The sequence below is a fragment of the Notothenia rossii genome (genome assembly GCF_949606895.1).
Source record: "Notothenia rossii genome assembly, chromosome: 6".
Taxonomy (NCBI): domain Eukaryota; kingdom Metazoa; phylum Chordata; class Actinopteri; order Perciformes; family Nototheniidae; genus Notothenia; species Notothenia rossii.
Window position 1 is genome coordinate 82,225,869 of NC_136909.1, and position 23,365 is coordinate 82,249,233.

Genomic DNA, 23,365 nt, shown 5'->3' on the forward strand with positions numbered 1-23,365 from the left:
TTTATCATATGAAGTGTCAATAAATGTTCTTTAAACAAAATGAGGTCTCTCCTGATTGAACTGGATCTTGGAAGGATAATATGGGAGCAGCTCATTATTTTCTGAGACAACGGTAAACACAAATGTGGGTGCCAGATATTCAGACAGACACTGAGCACAAGAGCATTTTCCAAGACGAGATGTTTATTGGTTTGCAAAGAAGCTGTTTTTACAAAAGCATGGAAAGAAAAAATCATTAAGAGAGGTCTGACAAGGGTTGAGTGCACGTCTTCATGTCCAATGCATATTCTCAAATACATAAAATCAGGATATTTCTGGAATTTGCATCACATCTAAAAGTGCTCAGTTTTTTTTGGAGCAGATGTTTAATGGCGAGAGAGCTGAAATTGGATCGACCTGCCAACATGATGCATGATACATGAAAGACTTCCAGAAGATCAAAGTCTCAACCGAAAACACCCTGATGATCCTCAGACATGATACATCCCAGAAAACACAAACTGACTCTTACCCTTTTTTGCAGTTGAAAGAAAATAACATTTGATCCAATACTCGTTTCACACTTTTCCTTATATCATAGTACAATATGTAATATATGACCTCAAATACTTTCCTTATAAAAAAACTCAACTTTTGTAATAGGCCTTCATATAAACAGCAAACATGTGTACGTTAGCAATACAGTTTCTTATGACGTTACCACACGCAACCCTGCTGGTTACATGGTAATATATAGAAATGATAACATGATTTTACAACCACACAATACATGAGCAACATTAGCCTACTTCTACTCAGAAATGGACATCATGACGTAGGTTTTTAGCACTTTTTAAAGTGCGAAAAGTTCTGGGAAAAGCTTGATTTTTAATACGTTGCGTCAGGGGTGTTCAAATATTGTAATTTGGTTAGCATTTAACTGGAATCTTCAGTAATACTACGCTAGCAAAAGGTTAACAGGTCAAAGGAAAATCTGCTTTAGAATACGGCGAAAACAGCCGATTAAAAAAAAATTAAGAAAGCACAAAGAAAATCGTACGTGGCTGCATCGTACGTGTATATCAAATGCCAGGTACTAGCTTACATGCACAACTAAATGCCTTCTGCTGGTTACTCAGCTCGGTATTCCTCATGTAAAAACTAAGCCTGTGAGGCCTTGTTATAAAATATGTACATCCATAGTCCAAAAATCAGGGTCACAGGGTCAAAACAAGTTTGGATAGGAAGGGGTACAAGTCTTATATTATATTAACAGCATTTCCACATGGCCATCAGATTACAATCAGAAGGAGAATAACATTCACTTTTTACGTGGCATTTTTAAAGGGCTGAAGAACAATTTATCTATCAGGTGGTTTAGAGCGAGAATCTTTTCCCAGGATCTACAGAACACATGGGATCATTAGGAGATCAGGAACTGGGTCTTAATGTATTCAATACTACATTTCAGGAGGAACCACATCATAGGTTGAGGTTTTCTAAGCACACGTACCACAAATGTTTAAGCAGTAATGAGAGAAAGTGCAACAGTACCACCTCAGTATGCTCTCGTACCATGCCAGCGTGTCATGTACCTGCACCACACCCACTGCGCACACACACACACACAGCTGGAAAACACACAGGTTGTTAATGCAGAATTAACTGTGACATGTTCAGAAAACACACTCCCAGCACAGCTCCCTGCACTCACACACACACAGGGACATACAAAAAAACACTCCCTGTTTAGAGCCCTTTAGTTCAAGATTCTTTGCAATTGTTCATCCCCCTTCCCCCTTAATTCCTACCTTATGAGAAACAACTTCACGTTAACACACCTTGTTAGAACATCCACGAAACACACTGCTGAGTTATGGTACTTTTACATGGTGTATATTAACATTATTACAGGAAACTAGCAGTACAAATATGGTCACCAGTTAAAAAAAACACCCGGTTAACACAATTACACATTATTTGTACACATTTATTCTGTTTTTGGACTGTATTTTGACCTTTTAAACTGTACTGCCCTCTCATACCAAACTGTACTCGTTTCCTGTTTGTGTTGAGGAAAACATTCTGACTAACCAGGAGAAAACAAGTCCTGCGCTTATTGCTACTTGAAAAGAGCGAATAGATACTCAGTGCACGTATGAAACGCTGCACTTAGCACAGTAACAAGATGTTAAACCAAGAGGTGTCTTCAAAGTCTCAGTAATCAAAGCTTCATTAGTGTAAACAAAGGCAAACATTACATCATGCTTTGCAGTGAAGTCTGCTCTGCACATTATGTCATGGCTTCTTCCATATTCACAGCAGCAAAATGAGCGTGGTTACATCAAAACTGAAGTGTAAAAAACCTGAATGGTAGTTCTCTGCAGCTTTGTGAAACTGTCTATGCCTTTTTGCTGAGTCAAGCCGCTCAAAAAGTGGATTAGGACCATGACGCAGCATTAGGAGCCTTCCTTCAACTCTCTGTTTGATATGAAGTGTAACATCTGTCTCTGAAGACAAGCTTCTTCAACCTGGTCCAAGCTAATTCAAACCTTCTAATAAGTCAATCTGTAGGGGTTTAGAGGTTGTAAATAATGACTTTCTTAAAGGCTAATAGAAATGTACCGATGTGTGACGGATCCTATTACTATAAGGCAGGGGTCGGCAACCCCTGTCATGCATGCGTTAGTGTGCCGTAACCAGTGGCACACTAGGAATAAGTGGAATAAGTGTGCAAAAATATTTAAATTTTATTTTCGGATCCTGAACGAGACCGCCGCCAGAGCGCGTCTACCTGCAGAAGGAAGCCATGCACGCAACGCAGCCCCGCTCTCTTTAACTCCAGGCGACTTTCTGCCGCTTTCCTCCGTGGTGCAGTGCTGAGTACAATTCACGATCGTCGGCACAGTGATCAAAACCATTTTTTTTAAAATGGCACTTCAAAACAAAAAGGTTGCCGACCCCTGCTATAAGGCAAACAACTTTTGGGCTAATCGCTTGAAAGATAAAAATCCCTTCGGTTGATCCTCCTGCAGAATAAAGCTGGATTTGTCTTTCTAGCTTTTTCATGCAGATCTCATCGACAATTTAAGACCGTTTAGGCGTCTCTCTGTTCATCATCTAAAGGACTTTTATAATGATCACAGTTTCAGTAATAGATTTTTTTCAACACATTGACTATGCCATTTAAGTTTGGGGTATCAATCGAGGTCAGAGAGTGTCTGAACTCTGCCTGACCCCTCAGCAGGTGCACCAATCAAAAGCCGTCAGAAATTAACTTGCACGCCAGACACCTTGGCGCCACCTTGCAGCATCCACACATTGCTGCACTTTCAAGACTTGTATAAATACGGCTCCAGCCCACTCTGCGTATTTCCCCCACTTGACAACAATGCAACGACAGCAGGACCAGAGCTGCTTCGACATGTGGCATGACTACATGAACCTCGGGAGTGCTGGAGAGGGTGCGGGGAGTTTGAAGTGACGTTTTTTCTTTTGTCATCTTTTTCAGCGTTGATTTGCAAAAATTAAAAAAACTGCAAAACTAGAGCTGTTTTTTTTAAATTATTTTATAAAGTGTAAAAATGGTTATCAAACCTTGGACAAGTATCAGTTACAGGAATTTAAAAACTGCAAAACTAAAGCTTTTTGATTTATATGATGCTTCCCTGTTTTTTAAAAGTGTTAGATGAAATATTTCAAATCAACATTTGATTGACCAAACATGTCCATGTGTTCATGTTCACAAAAGTGTTTGACGTTGCTGCTTTTAAAATGATGAGTGTTATTGTCAACAGAAAAAGTGCTATGAAAACTTGAGAACAATTGTAAATCATAGACTTTTTAAAACTGTTGTTTGTTTAAATATTGAAGGATTAAATATGGGGAAAGTTACTCATTTTAATTTCGGCCCGCAGGATCATTTCTAATTACTATTAGATCTGGCCCGCCGGTATATTGCACGCACACCTTCACTCCATGCTGAGGGTCTCCTCCGCTCAGAGCCTGACCCCAAACATTGATGACCTTGCACCCAAGATGAGATGCCAAGTATCTGCTTGAACTAGCATCACAGAGCAGCACACTGAGTTTTAATGGATGTTTCCTTCTGCACTTTCTCTCTACCGACAACAGGGCATGTTTGGTTTGTTCTTTGAGGGAAATCGTTTTTTTGAAGCTGTTGTTGGCCTGTGGAAAAATGTAATCATAAGAAATGACTTGGGAAAAGCTGCAGATAGAGCCATAAGAAATGAATGCAACTGATTATTTAATGTTTAATGTTGTTTTTATAGGCAATAATTTAAGCTTTGTTAGTTCCAGGTTTAATATGTGCAATAAGTTCATTTCAATAAATTCTGCGATAAACATTGAACCAGTCCGGCCCTCGACTAGTACCCATTTTATTATTTTGGCCCACTGTGTATTTGAGTTTGACACCCCTGGTTTAGACCAAAAGCTGTTTTCATCAATGGCCTATAACTGCATTTTAAGTCTTACCATAAGTGAAGCAATATGTTATATCTCATAAACCCTATCTAAGTTTGTGTAAAACCTTACAGATCATAGTGAATGTTGATACTGTAGGAGGCGTAAACCAAGCACCTTAAGACAGGATACTTCTAATTGTGTACTGTGAGTGTTGCAGATAACCTCTGCTACTACTGTGTATTATAACTGCCTTTAAGACTTAGTGAAGGGAAATACTTGAGTGTAGAGTGGAAAGATTATAGAGACAGTATTATGTTAGACTGAAATCCTGCTTCCTGCTTTAAAGCGTCTGTCAGTCTGTCTGAGCGTGGACTCACCGCTGAGGTGAAACGATTCAGGAAACACTTTAAACACATCCTGTCGGACTGACTATAACAGCACCGGGCGTACCAACAAAAAACTGTGACAGTAAGTTATAATGTTGTGCATCACTATAGTGTATCTTCTATCTATGCTACTATATATGAATACTATACATTCAAATGCCACCAGGGTCTGCTCCTGCTTCCAAAAACACCGGACTCCTAATGTGACTGAAGTTTGAGTCACTCCTGCACACTTTGACAGCAACTTCTTTAAATATCCACTAAACTGTGTGTGTGTGTTCTTTAATGTGAATTAGTTGCATATTGGTTTAGAGTATGATTCAAATAAGCTTTGCATGAAATAACTGAGTGTGACAGCAGAAATCTCAAACTCATTTAAAAGCCTTTCCTCCTCTCTCCTTGCCTTTAAAGTAAACACTCATGGATCTACTTCCTGTCCAGCATACAGGGGGATGGCTGCAGTGATCACTACATCTACCAACACACATGCAGTGTACTGTACCGTATCCCGTCAATGATATAATCCTCATTTTTGATGTATTTAGGTCGCTGAGACTGCAGCTCGTTACCGTGACAACAGGGATAAACCCAGGGGAGGGCCTTCGGATTTGGAAACACACCAGCTCACCAAAAAAAAACAGGGTGCAATACTCTGCACAAATTCTGATCGAGTTTTAGAGGCAAAACCGCACCTAGAAACACAGCTGGAGTGGTTTCAAATCTGAGAAAGTGTCAAATCTGACACAATATTTGCTTTAAAGCAGTTTTATCTCATAAGAAAATCATGTTTCAGCCCTTGTGGGAATGTGTCAATGCTCAGGTTGAATATCTTAATACTGCTCAGGTCCAGTACTGCAGACTTTTACTGCATAGAAATTCTATAACCAGTGACTTTCTTTCCAACTTGATAAAAATGCATATTCCAGATAACCCTAAGTGGGTTTGGAAGAGTCTTACAGTTTCAGAAATAAAATATGAGCTGCTCAGAGACAGATGTTTTCCTGAGAAGCTGCATCCTTGAAAGCACTCCAGACCTGTGTCTACCTCAGCATCCCTATGGGACTCAACATCAAAAATGAATGCGCCATTAATAAACCATGAGGTCCCTGATCAGAAGAAACTGGGGCTATGAGGAGAAAACACATTACCCTAAAAAGCAGATCCTGGTTCAATAGGAAGGAGAGAATGAAGATGTCTAACTTGTCAAAGTGGGAGCCATTTTTCCAGTTGTTGCAGTGTTGCATGATGGGTTATGGATGATGACGTAACAGGCGCACATGTGTGTGTGTGTGTGTGTGTGTGTGTGTGTGTGTGTGTGTGTGTGTGTGTGTGTGTGTGTGTGTGTGTGTGTATATGCGTGTGTGTGTGGATTTATCTCTGGACCAGTCCTTGCTTCACACGCCGAGTTGCAGAGCAGGAAGAGCGAGATGTTAACCGAGCTTGGTGATCTGTAGATCTCCTTGTATCTGTACCGTGTCGATGGAGGTGAACGATTTTACTTTGTGGTAAAAGTCAAAGAGCTGGTGTCCGTCCACAAATATCCGGAACCTCTGGTGCTCGCAGTGGATCTCAATCTGCAGGGGGAGGAAAGAGGAACAAATATAAAGTAATTTACAATTGATAATCAGTACATAAAGAAACTTTGAAATTCCCACTGAAGCTAAAACAAAAAACAGTTATAAAGGCTATTTTTGTCCGAAAAGGAAAAGACAAATTAGCTTTCTTGAAGAAAGTTAGTGAAGTGAGTGTAAAAAATACAACATTCGTTTCTTCTCACGGACATATCTCTTCGCTATGGGCAATGTGGCATCCTGACTTTCACCAGTGACGAATACACTCCTCTGTCAAGTTCATAAAATGAGATTTGTTGATTCTAGAGAATACTTAAAGGTCCCATGTCATGCTTTCCGGTTATTACCCGTCCCCTTGTGTGTTATGTAGCTTTTTCTGCATGTAAACGGTCTGCAGAGTCACAAACCCTCAAAGTACACCCTGTAGCGAGTAAAACTCTAACACAGAAAAGACCTGTCTATGCTGCCCCAGAACGCCTCGTTGGAGATTTCTCTTTTTCCATTTGTTTCTTCCGGGAACCAAAATGGACCAATCCGCGGAGCTCCTCACACACCAGGACCTTTAGCGTACATTTTCAACTAACAGGGAGTCCCATTGACTTGCATAGAGCTCCCTGGTTGGTAATAGACGAGTTGGGATGACGGAGAAATGCTCTCCGCAGATCCATTCTCACAGCGTTTATAAACCTTTTTCTTACTCAATATCAAGCCACACTTATTGTTTTTACTTCGGCTGTGAGTGTTTGTGTGTGCTCAGGATGAGTTTTGCGCTGTCCCGCTGTATCACCGACCCGGAAACCACACCAGTAAGCCAGCTCACTGAGCAGCAGCGAGCCTCGCAACGTCCCGACCAATCAGAGCACACTGGGCTCACAGGGGGGGGGGGGGGGGGGGGACAGAGAGAGAATACAAATACTATACGGAGATGCTGTATGAGAAACCAATGTGAGTTTGGAAAATTGCACAATTTAAATCTATTCTAGTAGACCTCAACAATGGAATTATGATCAGTAGAAATGGCCATGACATGGGACCTTTAAGAAGTGCAAGAACTACCATACTAAAAGCACATGGGATAAGTTGTTTCAATTCTCACATTTGTTACTTAAGATTGCATCATTACCTCTTACATTACGTCATTTATATTCATTTTTCAACATACAAATGCTGCAGCTTGAACTGAAAAGAATCACTGAACCAAGGTGTTATGGGTCAAAAGAGAGGGGCGTTCACCAGCCACCTTGAAATCCTGCTACTCTACAAAATGATTAACAAGCGCTTTTCTTTTTGTGTTTAACTGGAATCAGCCCACCAAAACGCTGTCTGATGAATACGCTAAGAATGGGACTCCACGTTGCTTCCAAGCAGCTGCACACTGTGAATCTCAGCAAACCAAACACAGAAAAGCAAACAGAGTGAACCCCTCTGTACAGTTCAGACCAAAGAACACAAAGATCATACTTCCAGCAAAAGATGTTTCCGATAAACTCAGAAACACAAAGCAGCCGTCCTGCTCTGAAACCAAACAGCACGTCATGTGTCTGTCATGCATGTCTCTGAATTCATTAGCGCCATCTGCCAGCTTTAATCTCCAGAGTCATGTCTCTGCTGACCTGCTTGGTCACGCTCCAACCTCAAACAATGACACTTTATCAGAGAGCTGACATTACATAACCACAAGGGATCAGCTCTAAAGACAGGCAGGAAAATGTTGGCCATTAGGGACTGAACCCTTTCCCTCAATTCAAGTACAACCCTCTACGTTAAAGGCGGCTTCGTTCACGTTGGATTGAAACACGTGACTATATTTTTAGGCGAACACCATGTGTGTCATTCTAGTGCATATTAGGGATGCCAGAAACTGGCCATGATCAAAATCGAAAATCGGACAGCCCTGGCGAATAATAATCGATTATTCGACACGAAAAAAAAAAAAAAAACATAAATAATAATAAAAATAAAAATAAATAAAATCAATTTTTAAAAATAATTTCCGATTATGGAGACTGTAACGAATATTCAAATAATCGCTGGCATCCCGAGTGCATATACAGAATTTATTGGAGCAGACAAGTCATCAGGTCTTATGAGCATTACTCATCATGCATATGTGCTGCTGCTGTTGTTCAACCCCCCCCCCCCCACCCCTCCAACACACAAACAGCTGATGCTGACCCCGATGCATCAAACAGACCAACACACAGGATGCAGCCTGTATTCAGAGTGGAGAGATATGATGAAGCATGGAAAGCATTTCCTGTTTGTCTCTTATTTCCCTACAGCAAGGCGACATGTGATTAGCGCTGGTACAGTGGGCTGCTTGTACTGCTGAGGACAGGCTTTTAAAAAGATAAATGCATCAAAACATGAAGCAACAAACAAACAACTGACAGACTGTGTTGGAAGATGAAATAGACAAATGTTCACAAAAGAAATGCTGTAGATCAAAAGCTGATTCTTGCTTGAAAAAAATCTTAATACAATGAATGACTAAACCTACTTCTCTAGCACTAATTACATCCAGCATCATTAGCACATGTTGGATTGTGCAACATTATCTCAAGGACCCAAAATTGACTTTCTTAGAGACGTGCGCCAGTTGCCCCAAGGTGTGTAAAAAAAGCCAGATGTATTATTTGAATTCTTCTTACTGCATGCACCGACATCGATTGAACTTTCTAGGAAAGATTTCAAAGAAGTGTGCCGGCTATCCAAATGAAAACGATTATTTAAACTCTCCTGCTTTGTTTACATTCAAAACTCTGGCATGGACTCTTTGCATAGTTGTCTTTTCTTTTGCGCTCATTTTGATTCTGCATCTTATTTTGTCCTTTAGGAGCTTGTGCTTACCTTGTTGACACAGCTTAAAACGGTTAAATATAGCACAAATGGCCCTATACAACACACGACACAACACATCGCAAGGACAAGTTATTTCAAGCACACCCCAGCGTGAAGCATTTGAGGGTCGATTTGCCATTTTAACTTTTTATTTATTGTCAATCTTGTTAATAACCTGTTTTAACTGTTTGTTTTTTTGACAAGTTATCTGATTGCATTAAAGGTAGGGTAGGTAAGAATGGAGAAACCAGCTCGAGTGCGCTAGAATTTGAAAATACGCAGCCGCAAATAATCTGCCCCTTTCTTCAGACTTCCTTACAGAGCCCCTCCTCCAACACATACGAACACGCACATGACCAATGAGGGCACGAGATAAGTTTGTGCACAGATGGAAGGCTGACAGGCAGGTAGGCCATCCAGTTATTTTAGCCGGGCCGGCTCAGATGATTGGTCGTGCTTTTTACAGCGCCACGGCTTCCACAGATGACTATTTTTATGTATTTATTGTCAAAGCATTTAATGTATTCATTGCTATCGGGATGTTAAGAGCATTCCATGGAATATAACAAAAAGTGTTTCTTACGTGAATGACCTACCCCACCTTTAACACCCCAGCTGCTTGCTCTTTTTGGACTGTTGTTTGAAGGCTATATACGTGGAGCCAAATCAAAGAAGAAAATAACAGTAATAACAGTTGAAAGGAAATCCAAGGTGTAAAAAAGAAGATAACCATAACTGTAACCAAGGTGGTTTAGAAAGGTGTGAATGAGGTCAAAGGAGAATGATGCTGGAAGCAAAGAGGGCATCCCAACATATTCACAACCTGCACCTGCTTGCAAAACAGGAGGCAGCAGAACCACCTGGTATGTGAACACAGAAAAAGCATCTTTACCCTAAAAGGCTGATCGGGGATGAAGGGAAAGTAGTCGGTGGACGCCTCCTCCCCGGTCCACTTCCCGGCGATGCGGGCGCTGCGCATGAACTGACGGTCATTGAAGCGGGCGGTGAGTTTGAGGGCCACATCGTGCAGAGTGCCGTCCTTCTCCGAGTCACGACCACAGGTCAGGCTCACGTCAAAGCTGAGGGAGGAAGGGAACAGAGGAGTCAGACAGGCAACATATGAGACCAATAACTAATCTGGGATAAGTCAAATGCATACATCTGCTGTAAGAGCAAACCTATTGTTGTTAATTATGCATAATCCCTGCTGCTAGTTTGTGTTTGCCCCCCTTCCCCAACAGCTGTGGTGTGAACACACAACGTTCTTTGTGTGAGACATGATTACAGAATCAGAATCCAGTTTATCGCCAGATACTGTACGTTTACACTTTTGTTATGGTGTATGGTGGTGCAAACATAAAACACATTTGAAAATAAGATGTAAGGGGTCAAACATATAACGGTTAAAACGTTAAAATGTGTTTTTCATTAAAAAAATTAAAAAGAAGATGGACAAGTATTTACACCAAATGTAAATATACAAAAGAAACTAAAAGGCAAATATATTTAAAAAGTATTACGTATTACGATGAAGACATGACGATATACGACTGTAGTGTTTTATATTTGGTGGAGGGCTGTGCAGAAATGTGCAAAACATATTCAGAGAGATGAACATGAGAACTAGAAGTACAGTAACCAACTTGCTGAGATGCAACAAAGAACAAATCTGTTTCTTAGAGCCTCTCAGCAGCCGGGACATTCACATGAACTTTGGCATGAAAAGTGCCAGCAGCAGCAGCCTCTCAACATGATGAAGTCATCGGGAGGTTTCTTCCAAGTTTGACACAAGTTTCCATATAGGGTGAGGACACACCCAAAGCAAGTCTGCTTCAATGGCTATTTTTTCCATGTTCCCCCCTTTTTTTGTCCCTGCTGGTTGGGGAACGCCCTTGTCTCTGCATATTTAAGAAGCCACTATTCTCTGAAGCTGCCCACGCATTACTCACTGTGTCCCGGAGTGGATGTGCAAGTAGTTTAAGAACAAAACCACTTGAATAGGATGTTTTAAACATGGTGAATTAAAGCAAGCCTCTTGATAGGGACTCTGCATGCATTGTTAAGTGTTATTTTACCTCTCTGGCTCCAGTTCGACTATGCCCATCACTATAATCTTCTTCCCTGGCCGCATGCCTCCCCGGATGCGTCCACTGAACGGCACCGTCTATGCAAAGCAATGTGAATGTATTAAGCAGAGCATCAAACAAGGACATATGAGATCCGTGAAGGCATCTTTCCTACCAGCAGGCGGGAGATTTCCTTGTCAGGTGAGATGAGGCCGGGGTTCCCCAGCGAGTCGTTCAGGTGGTCGTCCTCCACATTCTTCAACACCAGTGACAAAAGACACAGGATGCAAAATGTCATTTACCGCTCCAACAGGTAGGATATATTATGAAAATGTCAGATTAAACACACAGCACCAGGTTTATTGATACAAATGTGGCCTTGCATGCGGTTCTTCCCAAACAATGAGGTGGCAGCACAACCTGTCATGTTGTTTGTCCTGTTGTGCTCCATGTGAGATAAGAATTTGGCCTCATAAAAAGCGAATTAAACGTGATAAATTAGCTAGTGGCGCCGCTTAAGTACACCACCGATACATTTCACCGAGAGGATATTGGATTTCCTCTCCGGCTACAGATGACAGAGGAGCCGCTCATTCACGGCGCTAGGTGCTCCACATTTACAATAAGCCCCGGATAATGGACCATACGCCGCTTTCTGTTGAACCCACAGCCCTTCATGCACACGAAATTAATTCAGACACTTGTACATCCTGACCATGCTCCGTAAAAGCCCCCAAAATACTCACTATTCCGTCTTTTTCCGCTGCCTGCACCGCCATCTTGAGCAGAAGAGCATAGGATGCTTATTAAGGGAGCAGAGCTGCCGGAGTGTGTGTGTGTGTGTGTGTGTGTGTGTGTGTGTGTGTGTGTGTGTGTGTGTGTGTGTGTGTGTGTGTGTGTGTGTGTGTGTGTGTGTGTGTGTCAGCGGCGTGGCACTGACTCAGGAGGATATTCCTGTTCCTGCCTCTATTCTTGGGTCTCTCTCTCCTCCAGTGGTGTATTGTAATTAAGTATTCTACATTTATTCAAACACTGTACTTAAAAAAAAAAAAACGGATGTAGCCTACTTTATTATTTTCAAAATACGCTACTTCATACTTTTTCTACACCACATTTATTTTACATATTTAGTTACTACTTAGTAGTAGTAATTACTAGGCTACTACTAAAGCAGATGTAATTGCTTTACTTTATATTTAAATATTGAGGTAAAGTAACTAAGTACATTTATTCAAACACTGTACTGTGTTTTTTTTAAATGAGGTACTTGGAATTTTTCTTCCACTACATTTTGAAAGCAAATATTGTTATTTTTCACTTAACTACATTTACTTTACATATTTAGTTACTTTGCAGATGTATTTGCAGTCAGGCTACTTTATATTTAAATCATGTACACACATTATAATATAGGCCGGGGTTAAAGGTTAAGCTACAAAGTAGTATGTCAAGTAATTCAAGTAAACCCTACTTTTACCAAGGGAAACATTAAAGTGATAACAACATACAGGAAATGGACCAATGATTAAACATTTTTGAAATATCTGGTGCTTAAAATGGCCATTTGGCATAACGAGTACTTTTATTTTAGGCACTTCAAGTATTAGTAGTACATTTGAATGCAGGACAGTAAATTACTTATAATGTGAGTACTTCCTCCACCTCTAGCAGCATATCCCTCCGCCACACTGCATCTGCAAGGATGGATATCTGCTGACATATGCTTTATCATCATTACAGACCAGAAGCTTAATCCCCTTCTGTTGGAGGAAGCTAATCGGACAGATTCCCCCCCAGTCTTCAGCCAATAAGGCAACGTGCCTCTTAAGGGTTTAATGTGATAGATTATACAGTGTATAATTCAATTGAATAACTGCCTTTATGTGCTTTATTCAGGTTAAATATGACACTTTGGTGCTCTGGCTGGCCTAATTGGCAAACGTGTGCACAGCCAGTAGCTTAATTTGAATGATTTAAACTCTGAGGCTACACATAGCTATATTTAGATCAGTCATAGTGGTGAGCCTGGAACATTAATTACTTTTCATTGAATGTGGACATCCACTTTGCCTCCCTTTTTAATTGATTTTTGCACAAACACCCCCTATCTCCATCCCTGTGCATAACATCTCTATATTAAGTGTAACAGGTGACTATTCTGCCCCTATGTGGAACTTTGAATGCATTACAAGCTGAAGCAACATCCAATAAAAATCCTCTTATTCTTTTTTTAGATGAGACTTTATTGACCACAAATTGGGACATTGTTTTGTTACAGCAGCATTTAAACAAGGCATTGCACATTGAATTAAACATTGAATTAAATTCAAATAACCAGTAAATATAGACACATTAACAGTAGAAAGATACACATTTATTGATGACATATAGAGACAATATAAATTCACAGAATAGGTTAGGGGATTGACTAAACAAGACCAACTTACCGACAAAAAAATATAAAGATAGGATACTATGTACAGTTTTTTCCATATATACCTGACACTTCAGTCGATTACAAGCTGTTTATATCAGGGATTTAATTCATGCATAAGTGATTACACTCATGTCTCTTATGGTAATACAACCTTTGCTTCTCGGTGCCTTCTTGTGGTTTATTTAGGAACTACATCTCACACCATATTTTAAAAATAACTTGTTGACAAATGATCTCTGCAGAGTTTCGATGAAAGAAGAAATGTCAAACATGCCTGGGATGGACGTGTGGGAACATTTGACCTCTTTCAGGATGAACCAGTTGGAAACATGTACGTTCCCTGAGGAAGTGAAGGAGAAGCGCTCCCGAACAAGACCCCTGACAGCGGACACACAATACTGAAGGTGAGTCTAAATGAGGTGACTGCAGTCACTGCTACAGGCAGGCTGCTAACACTGCAAAACATATCAATGACATCCTCTTATTTGGTGTTCCTATAGCATATGTGCACAATATACATTAAATAACTGGTACTGGGTGTGTATTGTATATTTTTTATTTTGTAAATTGTATAATTTCTACTTTTTCATGCATGCTTCTTAATTATATGAAGCTATCTTTGGCTCTTTACTTGTTGTTACAATGTACATTTACCCTCTGTGGGACGAATAAAGGTTTCAGATACTGATTCTGAATAAGTTAAATTGGTTCCAAGTTCTTTTCTTCAGAACAACTTGGGAAACAGACACAGGCAAATAACTTCACAAAAGGCCAAAGACGATAACCAAGTGATTCCATTTAACCAATTTGGTATTTTATTACTTTAGTTTAAAACAAACATGATGAATAACCTCAACATTGCATATCAAATTACATGTCATTCATATTGTATGGCATTACTGTATCTTTCAGCATCCTGAAGCAGTTTTTTTCTAGTTTTTTTTCTTTTAAAGTGCATTCTCTCACAGCCCCAGTCCTCCAGAGGCAGTGCTAGTCCGTAAATTAGGTCCTTGAGTCCCTCTGGAGTTTCCTGAAGCAACACTTTCCCTCCTGAGCTGCTTCAGTGATTAAACTCTTGTTTTGAGCTCCATCTTGTGGTTTATTTGGGTACTACACCACCATCTTAAACAATTCTTTCAAATGTGTAAATCACATTTTTGTTATTTTATTATCAGCAGCCCTTTACAGTAAACGGTTATATTGTGTGGTCTGCAGCACAAATACACTTTGGCCTAAAATTAGCATAAGCTACACAAAGTAAAACATCAGTATTTTTTGACTTATTTTTGTATTATTTCTTTAATGTTTTCTTTCTATGTAATGGCTCTTTAGAAACAACTGAAATGACAACGAACATGTGAAAAACTAAAGACAAAAGTGTGAACATCTTTTTACAATAAACTGGAATAATATCTTAAGTTAAAAAAAGAAACATGGAAATCCTGCAAAAATCCAATATTTTCCTAGTAAGTCGTTTCTAAGACTGTCAGCGTTTAACACAGCAATAATCTTGAGTATAAACATGTCCCACAGTGCATCCCCCCACCCTCCCTCCTTCTCTCTCCCTTTCTCCTATCTCCCCCCTCTCTCCTCTCCTCGCAGAGCTCCAGCCGGTGTCCGGTCCCTCCTCCCTGCTGCCGCCATGGCCGCGGAGGATGCCGGTCGGGATGCTGCGACCCCCGGACCTGCTGAAAGCACCGAGATGGACGAACGGGTAAGATTTCTTTCGGATCATTATGCATGCTTTCTTTGCTAAAACGATGGAAGTCGATACTCGACAGTACCAGGCCTCTCGATATCTGTCACGCTACTGCAGCAAGATGGAGAGGCTGCTGCAGGATGCACCGGCGCAGAATGCCCGTTATCTGGTTTTGGCACAATATTTAAGGAGGTAATGTGTGGTTAGAGGAAGCATGATGAGCTGTATCGTACACGTGAAGCCAGAAAAGGGATCCGTGTGACGCGCTGGTGTGGAAAGCAGAAGTGCAGCAGCTGGTCGGTGCAATGCATGCAGGGCTCAGAGCTGATAAACACCGGACACATAGAGGCCGTCCTCCCGCAGTTTGGGTTGCTCTCCTCTCGTTTGCGGCTGATTGAAACTCGCCTTTCGAGCGCGGTTTCTTCCGCTGGTCTGTGACGCGAGTTGACAACAACTTGGCAGGCAAGGTAGGAATTTTCCTGCTGATCAGAGTGTGAATGAGAGAGGCGTTGTTGGGCTGATTGAGGCCACTATCAAAGCACCAGGAGAGCCTTCTGCAGATGTGCTTATAAGCCTGCTTATTATTGGATGATGGTTGGAAGAGTGAGACTGCAGCTAAACCCACTTTATGTTATTGATTTTTATCACAAACTGGAGTAGGATGGATGGATCACACATTATCAAGCAATTAACATGTCTAAATGGCAACTTGCCAGAGCCTAAAGGTATACTGTCAAGGGAATATTAGTATTCTAAAGTAGACATTTTATGAGAGGAAACAGTGAATTGGGTGAATCTGACAACTTGTTAATCTGCAACGATCAAATGTTGTTTTTGTGCAAAATGGCTACAAAAAATAAGTAGATAAAAAATAGATAAAATTCAATTTCTGTTATAAATGCATTGTTGTGAGCATACCGGTTAGAGTCTCTTGAGAAGGGTGTGTTTGTTTGAGTGAGTTTGTGTGTGTGTGTGTGTGTGTGTGTGTGTGTGTGTGTGTGTGTGTGTGTGTGTGTGTGTGTGTGTGTGTGTATGTGTGTGTGTGTGTGTGTGGCCTAGCATTACTATACTTGTGGGGACCTAAATCTGTTTACACAGTCACGTGTGGGGACTCGCTTCCCTTATGGGGACAAATTGGAGGTCCCCATGAGGGGAATCATTCATTTTAGGGTGAAGACTTGGTTAGGTTTAGGATTAGGGTAAGGGTAAGGCTTAGGCATGTGTTGGTTATCGTTAAGGTTAGGATAAGTTTCCAGGAAATGCATGTTAGTCAATGTAATGTCCCCTGAAGTGATGTATGTGTGTGTGTGTGTGTGTGTGTGTGTGTGTGTGTGTGTGTGTGTGTGTGTGTGTGTGTGTGTGTGTGTGTGTGTGTGTGTGTGTGTGTGTGTGTGTGTGTGTGTGTGTGTGTGTGTGTGTGTGTGTGTGTGTGTGTGTGAGGTAGTATTATTTAGACTGGAAAGCGTCCGTTCTCCAGCTGTCTCCGAGTGAACTGAACCTGTTCTTCCACTTTAGTTCTGTGGGCAGAGATGTTTGTGTCACATGCTCTTTAGTTTCTTCAGTCTCACAGTCTACTCATCGGCTGCTGTACATCCCTTCCACTTCTCCTCTTTCTTACCATATTCTCTCAGGGTGAGTGGTTTCTGAGTTTTCTGAGTTTCTGTTTGTTTGTCCTTAGCAGTCGGTGTGTTTACCTGCAGATGATTATATATTTTATCGAGTTTTGTCTCAGATGATGGATCTTAACTGGGTTTGAAATCAGATTGTTATCTAAAAGCCTCCAGCTTTGTTAGTGAGATCTGTCTTTGTGTATATTCTGCAAAGAAAGGCTATAGTGTCAAAGGTAAGGCCAACCAAATGTGCCAGATTACGCAATGCAAACCCCATAACCTCCTCACTGGTGATTGAGAGATTTTGGATTAAAGGAGGGAGTTAGTTGGAGAACCGGGGAAAGTCCGTCAAAGAACGTGGCTGTTAGAGATTACTGGCAAAGGATTGTTTTACGACCCAAATACTCTGTCTGCTGCAGCTGGACAAGATGCAAAGAAACCACGTGGAAGATATAGTATTCTTTACCATGTTGTTGTGCCAGAAGTGAAATTACACTCGTTTCACGTCCCCTTTTTTTATTCATAAAAATAGACCAACCTCTTTCAGTGGTTTGAGGACTGGCTTACTTAGAAAAATGGTTTGTATTTCTTTCAGATACTTACAGTAAAGTATTTTTAAACTACCATCAGTCTGGGAGGCTGTGGCTCAGTGGATAGTCTGCTAGACTTCAAATCAGGGGTAGCAAGTTCAAGTCCCACTGCAGTCAGCATGTCATTGTGTCCCTGAGGCACTTCACCCCAAATTGCTCCAGTGGGGATTGTCCACAGTACTGAATGTGTGTAAGTTGCTTTGGATAAAAGTGTCTAACAAGTAACATGTAATGTAATGTCTGACAGGCAGATGCTTTGTTCCTCAGGAATCTGCAGCTCCACCGTAGTCACTGTGTTCAAAAAGTGTTTGTTGATGTGTTCTCACCCTCGTTTAAGGAGTTTTATACTCCTACAAGTTGAAGGGAGGATCACAGCAACATTATGTGTCTAAAAGCTCAAGTATTTGTGCTTCTTTCATCTTGTTTAATATGTATGAAACCTCTTCCTGTATCTGATAACAAAGCAAAGGAGGAGGGACACTCCCTTCCCGCCAAATATTCTTTTATGTATAGAAATGAAACTGATTCCGCCTCTGACTGATGCAGATGTGTTTGTGAATCTTTAAGATCTCGTTGTCATTTTGTCACATTAGCTCAGTTTAATTTGGTGAAATGTGCTGTCAGACAGTCATGAAGATCAGTTGTGCTGTTTAATAAGGTCTTGTCCTCTTTTCCAGCTGAAGGAGGAGAACATGAAGGCTGACCTGGAGGCTTCTCCGCCTTCTGGGCCGGAGGATTTGGCGATCCAGTGTCGAGATGTGGGTCGGTCGTACGGCAAGATAAAGGTCCTCAACAACCTGAACCTGACCGTGCCACAGGGACGAATGTGAGTGCAGCACACTGAATACAATCTGAATACACACTGTTTTACTTCTGAGTGTTTATCTCTGACAAAACTAAACCAGACTTCAAAAGTGGATTCTTCTTTATCTGTTCTTTTGCTTGGACATTTAACAAGCCTGATCAATAAAATACAACTCCTTTTACAATGGCTGTCTCTTAAAAAGAAGTGATAAGGAAACAAGAAGAAGGGAGACAAGGAGTACAGGAAAAAGGCTTAAACATAAACACAGAATTATTGAAGCAGCCCACATTTTGATAAGATAAAGTTGTATTGTTTGCCTCCACTTCACACTAAAGAGGCCGCAGCAAAGGACTTTTCCCTCGTCATGCAAATACGTTTTTGCAGACTGGGTTGAGGTGTCCACTTCCTGTCTGAAACCAGTCTACTCATGTTGTTTGTGCTCAAATATCAGCAGGGAGACGATTCTTTCAAACTCTTTCGCCTTTTTTTATATTCATTAAAAGAGAGGAATAGGCTGAACAACAGGCTGATCATGAATTGTAGTTTTCTTTCAACTCTAACTAGGGATGTCCCGATCACCTTTTTTTGCTCCCGATCCGATTCCGATCATTTGATTTTGACAATTTGCCGATATCGATTTTTCCCGATCCGATCTTTATGCAATGCATTGAGAAAAAAAAGCATTCAAGTTGTCCCTTAAGGTTATTTTTTTATTTAAATTGGATATTCTATCCAACATGGATATAGCTTCTTTCTTTCACAGCAGCATTGGATCAGTTCAGTTGTGCAGCATTGGATCAAAATAAAATAAAGCTTCCAGTACTCGTTAGCTTACTACTACAATTAGACACTGCGCCCTGCCCACTCTGTTGCCAGATTTGAGAGAAATAAGCAACCAGGTCTATGAAAACAAGCCCCAAAGAAGCAACACATACATGATGTTCTGTAATTTGAAACCAAAACTAAGGCCTCAGGATGACTTTAAGACTTGAACATGGTCATTTTTGTTTTGTAACATTGAATACAAAATGTTAAAAAAAAGTATTTAAAAAAAAAAAAAAATCCCGATCCCCGATTTCTTTTCTCCCGATTCCGATCTTTTGAAAATCACGTGATCGGCTCCGATCCCCGATCACGTGATCGGATCGGGACATCTCTAGGTACGTCTACACTACAGGCATCAAAAAATGCTTTCAACGCTTCGCCCATTCACTTGAATGGGGTGACGTAGAAGATTTGTAATCTTCGCCGAACTGCATTGTGGGGAGCATGGCATGGCTTTGCAAGCATCACGAGCATCTATCGGCATCAAAAGTTGAACAATGTTCAACTTTTGAGGCTCGATGCTTGGCATCAGCCAATGAAATCCCGTTTATGCAAATCCCGCCAGTGCAAGCTCAGCCAATCAAACCGCGTACAAGCTGGGAGAGCCAGACCGCATTTCATTTCCTCATATTCCAAACGAGATATTACGGTAGCAAATCACCCGGTTCTTTACGACCGAAACTATTTACCGGGATACAAACCGGAGGAACCAGGCATGGAGGGAGGTGGCAGAGACAGTGGGTGAAACTGATAGTTTTTTCGCCTGTTTGGAGAGTTTATATCCAGTTTACTTCGTTTTAACATTGCTATTGCTTTGTATGTCGGGGGCGGGAGATTCATGTGATTGGTTGCTCGCAAAAAATCGCCACGCTTCAGACACGCCTAGCTTCAAGATTTTTTCATGCCTGTAGTGTAGACGGGCCGTAACTCTAACCAGTAAACTGTGGTGAAGAGCGCCATACTTAGAGTTATTCCTGCCTCTTGATTAATACATTCTGGGGGGGAAAGTATAAAGTGTTCCTTTATCCAACTGGTGTTTATAAGTATAGCATATCAGGGTGCAATGTAATCTTCTGCTGTTGTGTTTTGACTGATAGTAACTTACACAATGTCTTTCAGGGCGTGTAACTACAGCATGTTAGCCTGCAGTCACTGTCAAGCTTTATCCAATATAGTCATCTTGTTATCTTAGGTTTAGGTGCTTACATAGACGCTATCTACTTCCTTTTTTTGAAACACTGATGAGGAACTCTTTAAGCTTCTTCAATAAAACAGAAACTACACTTACTCTAACATGATCCACTAGCTTCATTACACATGTGTTATTACTGAATATACTAGTTAGAGCTTTGAGTGTTTGCTACTAATTCCATATACTGTTAACTCTAAAAACACATGATATCATAACAAAATAATAATAATATAATAATAATAGATTTAATTTGTTAGCGCTTTTACAGTTGCTCAAAGACGCTTTACAGATAATAGAGAAGAGAAAAGAAAAGAGAAGAAAGGAACAACAAATAAATATATAGTTAAAGTTAAAGTCAAATAATACAAAAACAATCACACAGGAAAAGCCAGATTGAAGAGGTGAGTTTTTGTGAGTGTTTTGAAGGTGGTGAGGTCGGTGCAGTCTCTGATGGGTTGTGGGAGTGAGTTCCAGAGGGAGGGGGCAGCGACGGAGAGGGCTCTGTCCCCCCAGGTCCGGTGATTGGTGCGGGTGGGGATGGATAGGAGGTTGGCTTCTGATGAGCGGAGGCAGGGGAAGGGGTGTGGTGGTGCGGCAGGTCTGTGAGGTAGGGGGGGGGCCTGGTTGTTGAGGGCTTTGTAAGTTATGAGGAGGACTTTGAAGTGGATTCTTTGACGGACGGGGAGCCAGTGGAGGTTCTGGAGGATGGGAGTGATGTGTTCTCGGGAGCGGGCGTGGGTGAGGAGGCGGGCAGCAGAGTTCTGGATATAACATATATCTATATATATATATATATACATATATATAAATAACATCAACTCTGATCATTTCTCAACTCGCAAAATTACCCTGAGAGACTTTTATCTCCAATTACTTCACTACTTCAGACTGTAACAAAACTACTGTGAAAAAAACCTCATATGTGCAATATATACTTTCTACATTTTATTAACGGTATTACTGCTACTACCATACTTTTTTATATTCGCTTACTTCTCATGTGTTTGCCCCTTTATAAAATATGCTAGTAAAGTATTTCTGTTTCTGAAATGCTGTTTATTCTGTGTTGCAGTTATGGTCTTTTGGGCCCCAGTGGGTGTGGGAAAACCACATTACTGAAATGCATCGTGGGAACTTTGAAGATCTCACGGGGTCACATCAGCGTTTTGGGGAAGCCTCCTGCGTTCCCTGGTCATCACGTGCCAGGCAGGATGGTCGGGTACATGCCGCAGGTAAACACCTTGTATCTTCCATTGAAATGTGTGTAAATGTGTGAATGTATGCTACACGAATACACACCATGCATTTAGTCCTGCATGAAATATTTGTAAAAGCCATAAAAACAATGCGTTTAACCTCCTGTTGTTTGCACGTATACACACACGTACAAAACAGTAAGAAGTAAGAGCATTATGCAGGAGAGGTTATGGCTTATGAAGATACTGCCCCTATTAAATATCCATAGTCATAACTGAAAAAAGAAACATATATAAACAAAGATTGCATAATTGATCAAGTAATTCAAGTTAAAGTAATTTAACATAGAAGTTTAGAAGTTGAGATGTATAACAATAAAATCCATGAAGTGTTATAAATCAAATTTAGTTTTTTAAATAAGGATAATCTAGAGCAAAGTGATGGAAGTAGGTTGTCCCTGCTTAACTAAATTAAATTCAGGTTTAATTAGAGTTAAACACTTCTTTGATTGGCTCTTTTTTTAAATATGCAGATGCCAGGTCAAGTGATTTGCAGCTCTTTGTTAGCATCCAGTCCAATTACTTACAAATAGTCAATCTGCCAGAATATAGCGTTTACAAATGGTCAATACCGAGGGTTAGGGTCATTGAGGTCTACATTAAGTACCCTGCTCCTTTATTTTAGCTTCTGTGAGTGACCTGGACCCTAGTGTGTCTGTCAGGGGATCATTTCGCCCTGCATGTCCTCCTTCGCCCTCTGACGCAGCTGACCAACCTTGATTAGCCGCTATCTCCCTGGCTGCCCTAGCATTTTGTTTTTGTTACCAGTTTATGCCCGGGCAACTCTCGGTCCGAGATAGTTATTGTTGTGGGACACCTGGAACACATCCTTTTCGGGGTGTAGATGACCCCGAGCCATAAGCGACAACAAACGTGATTCAGTGTCCTCAGCTGTTTAGTCTATCTATTGAAGAATGTTGATTATTACACTCTGAACTAGTTCAAACCTGGAGCTACAGGAGGGGTCTTCAGAATTGATTTGTGGCATCTCAACCGTGTGGTCAACTCGTGGCCAGTGACATGTCTTGTGAATTCTCCGGCCGAAGCTCCAAATAAACCGTCAGTGTTTGCCATCAAAGCTCCAGCTCTCCATCGTGTCTCTCTGAGTCCTGATTGGTTCAGACGTTTCCCCCACATGTCTCATTACTGTCCCACTGGATATCTGATGAGGCTGATAACACACACAGTGAGCGTCCTCCCCTGTGTGACGCTCAGCATCACATTGTCCCTTAAGGGAGTGATCTGTGACCCGGAGAGGATGAAAGGTGACACCCCAGGGTGCTCCTAAGGATGCTACTGTACTGTAGTCGCTGTGAAGTACTGAAACGCTGGCAAAATATAATATATCATCATGATTTGTTGTTACAGAAACATGTGCATCATGTTACAGTATTATTGCCATTTCATGATACTCTGTGATACTGAATACTTTCTCAGATTTGGCTTGTCAAGCTTCTTTTATTAGTTGATAAAGGTTACTCTGACAACATGTTGATATCCCTTAGAGATATATTTTGGTACCAACATCTGTGTGTCTTCTTGTGGAGTATGTATTGAATTTTCCAAATAACTTCATGTATTATGTTTCTAAATGTGTAGCATTAAGACAGGGATCAACTTTTTATTTAGGTGTCAGGCCATCCTCAAAAGATATTATATCAAATGTAAATATAGAAAAAA

At 40.9% G+C, this 23,365-nt stretch overlaps 2 protein-coding genes across 3 annotated transcripts in view; one reads left to right on the forward strand and one right to left on the reverse strand.

Moving 5' to 3' along the window:
• Positions 1–163: 163 nt before the first annotated feature.
• Positions 164–12,171, reverse strand: lgalslb (lectin, galactoside-binding-like b). 2 transcript variants are annotated; one of them, XM_079686607.1, is made up of 5 exons: positions 12,015–12,171; positions 11,447–11,533; positions 11,281–11,369; positions 10,098–10,284; positions 164–6,367 (listed from the first exon to the last, which is right to left on the reverse strand). In XM_079686607.1, exons 1-5 carry the CDS (start codon positions 12,048–12,050, stop codon positions 6,224–6,226), a joined length of 543 nt encoding a protein of 180 aa, XP_079542733.1. In that variant the 5' UTR covers positions 12,051–12,171; the 3' UTR covers positions 164–6,223. The 2 variants fall into 2 exon arrangements, with proteins under 2 accessions (XP_079542733.1, XP_079542734.1); XM_079686608.1 differs by having other exon boundaries at positions 11,447–11,527; positions 12,018–12,170.
• Positions 12,172–14,142: 1,971 nt separating this feature from the next.
• The window catches only part of abch1 (ATP-binding cassette, sub-family H, member 1), a 19,086-nt gene continuing 9,863 nt past the window's right edge, over positions 14,143–23,365 (forward strand). Inside the window, exons 1-3 of the mRNA XM_079689972.1 lie at positions 14,143–15,422; positions 18,285–18,433; positions 21,502–21,661. Of these exons, the coding sequence (XP_079546098.1) occupies positions 15,231–15,422; positions 18,285–18,433; positions 21,502–21,661 (501 nt within the window). The 5' untranslated portion in view covers positions 14,143–15,230. The remainder of the gene's footprint in view (positions 15,423–18,284; positions 18,434–21,501; positions 21,662–23,365) is intronic.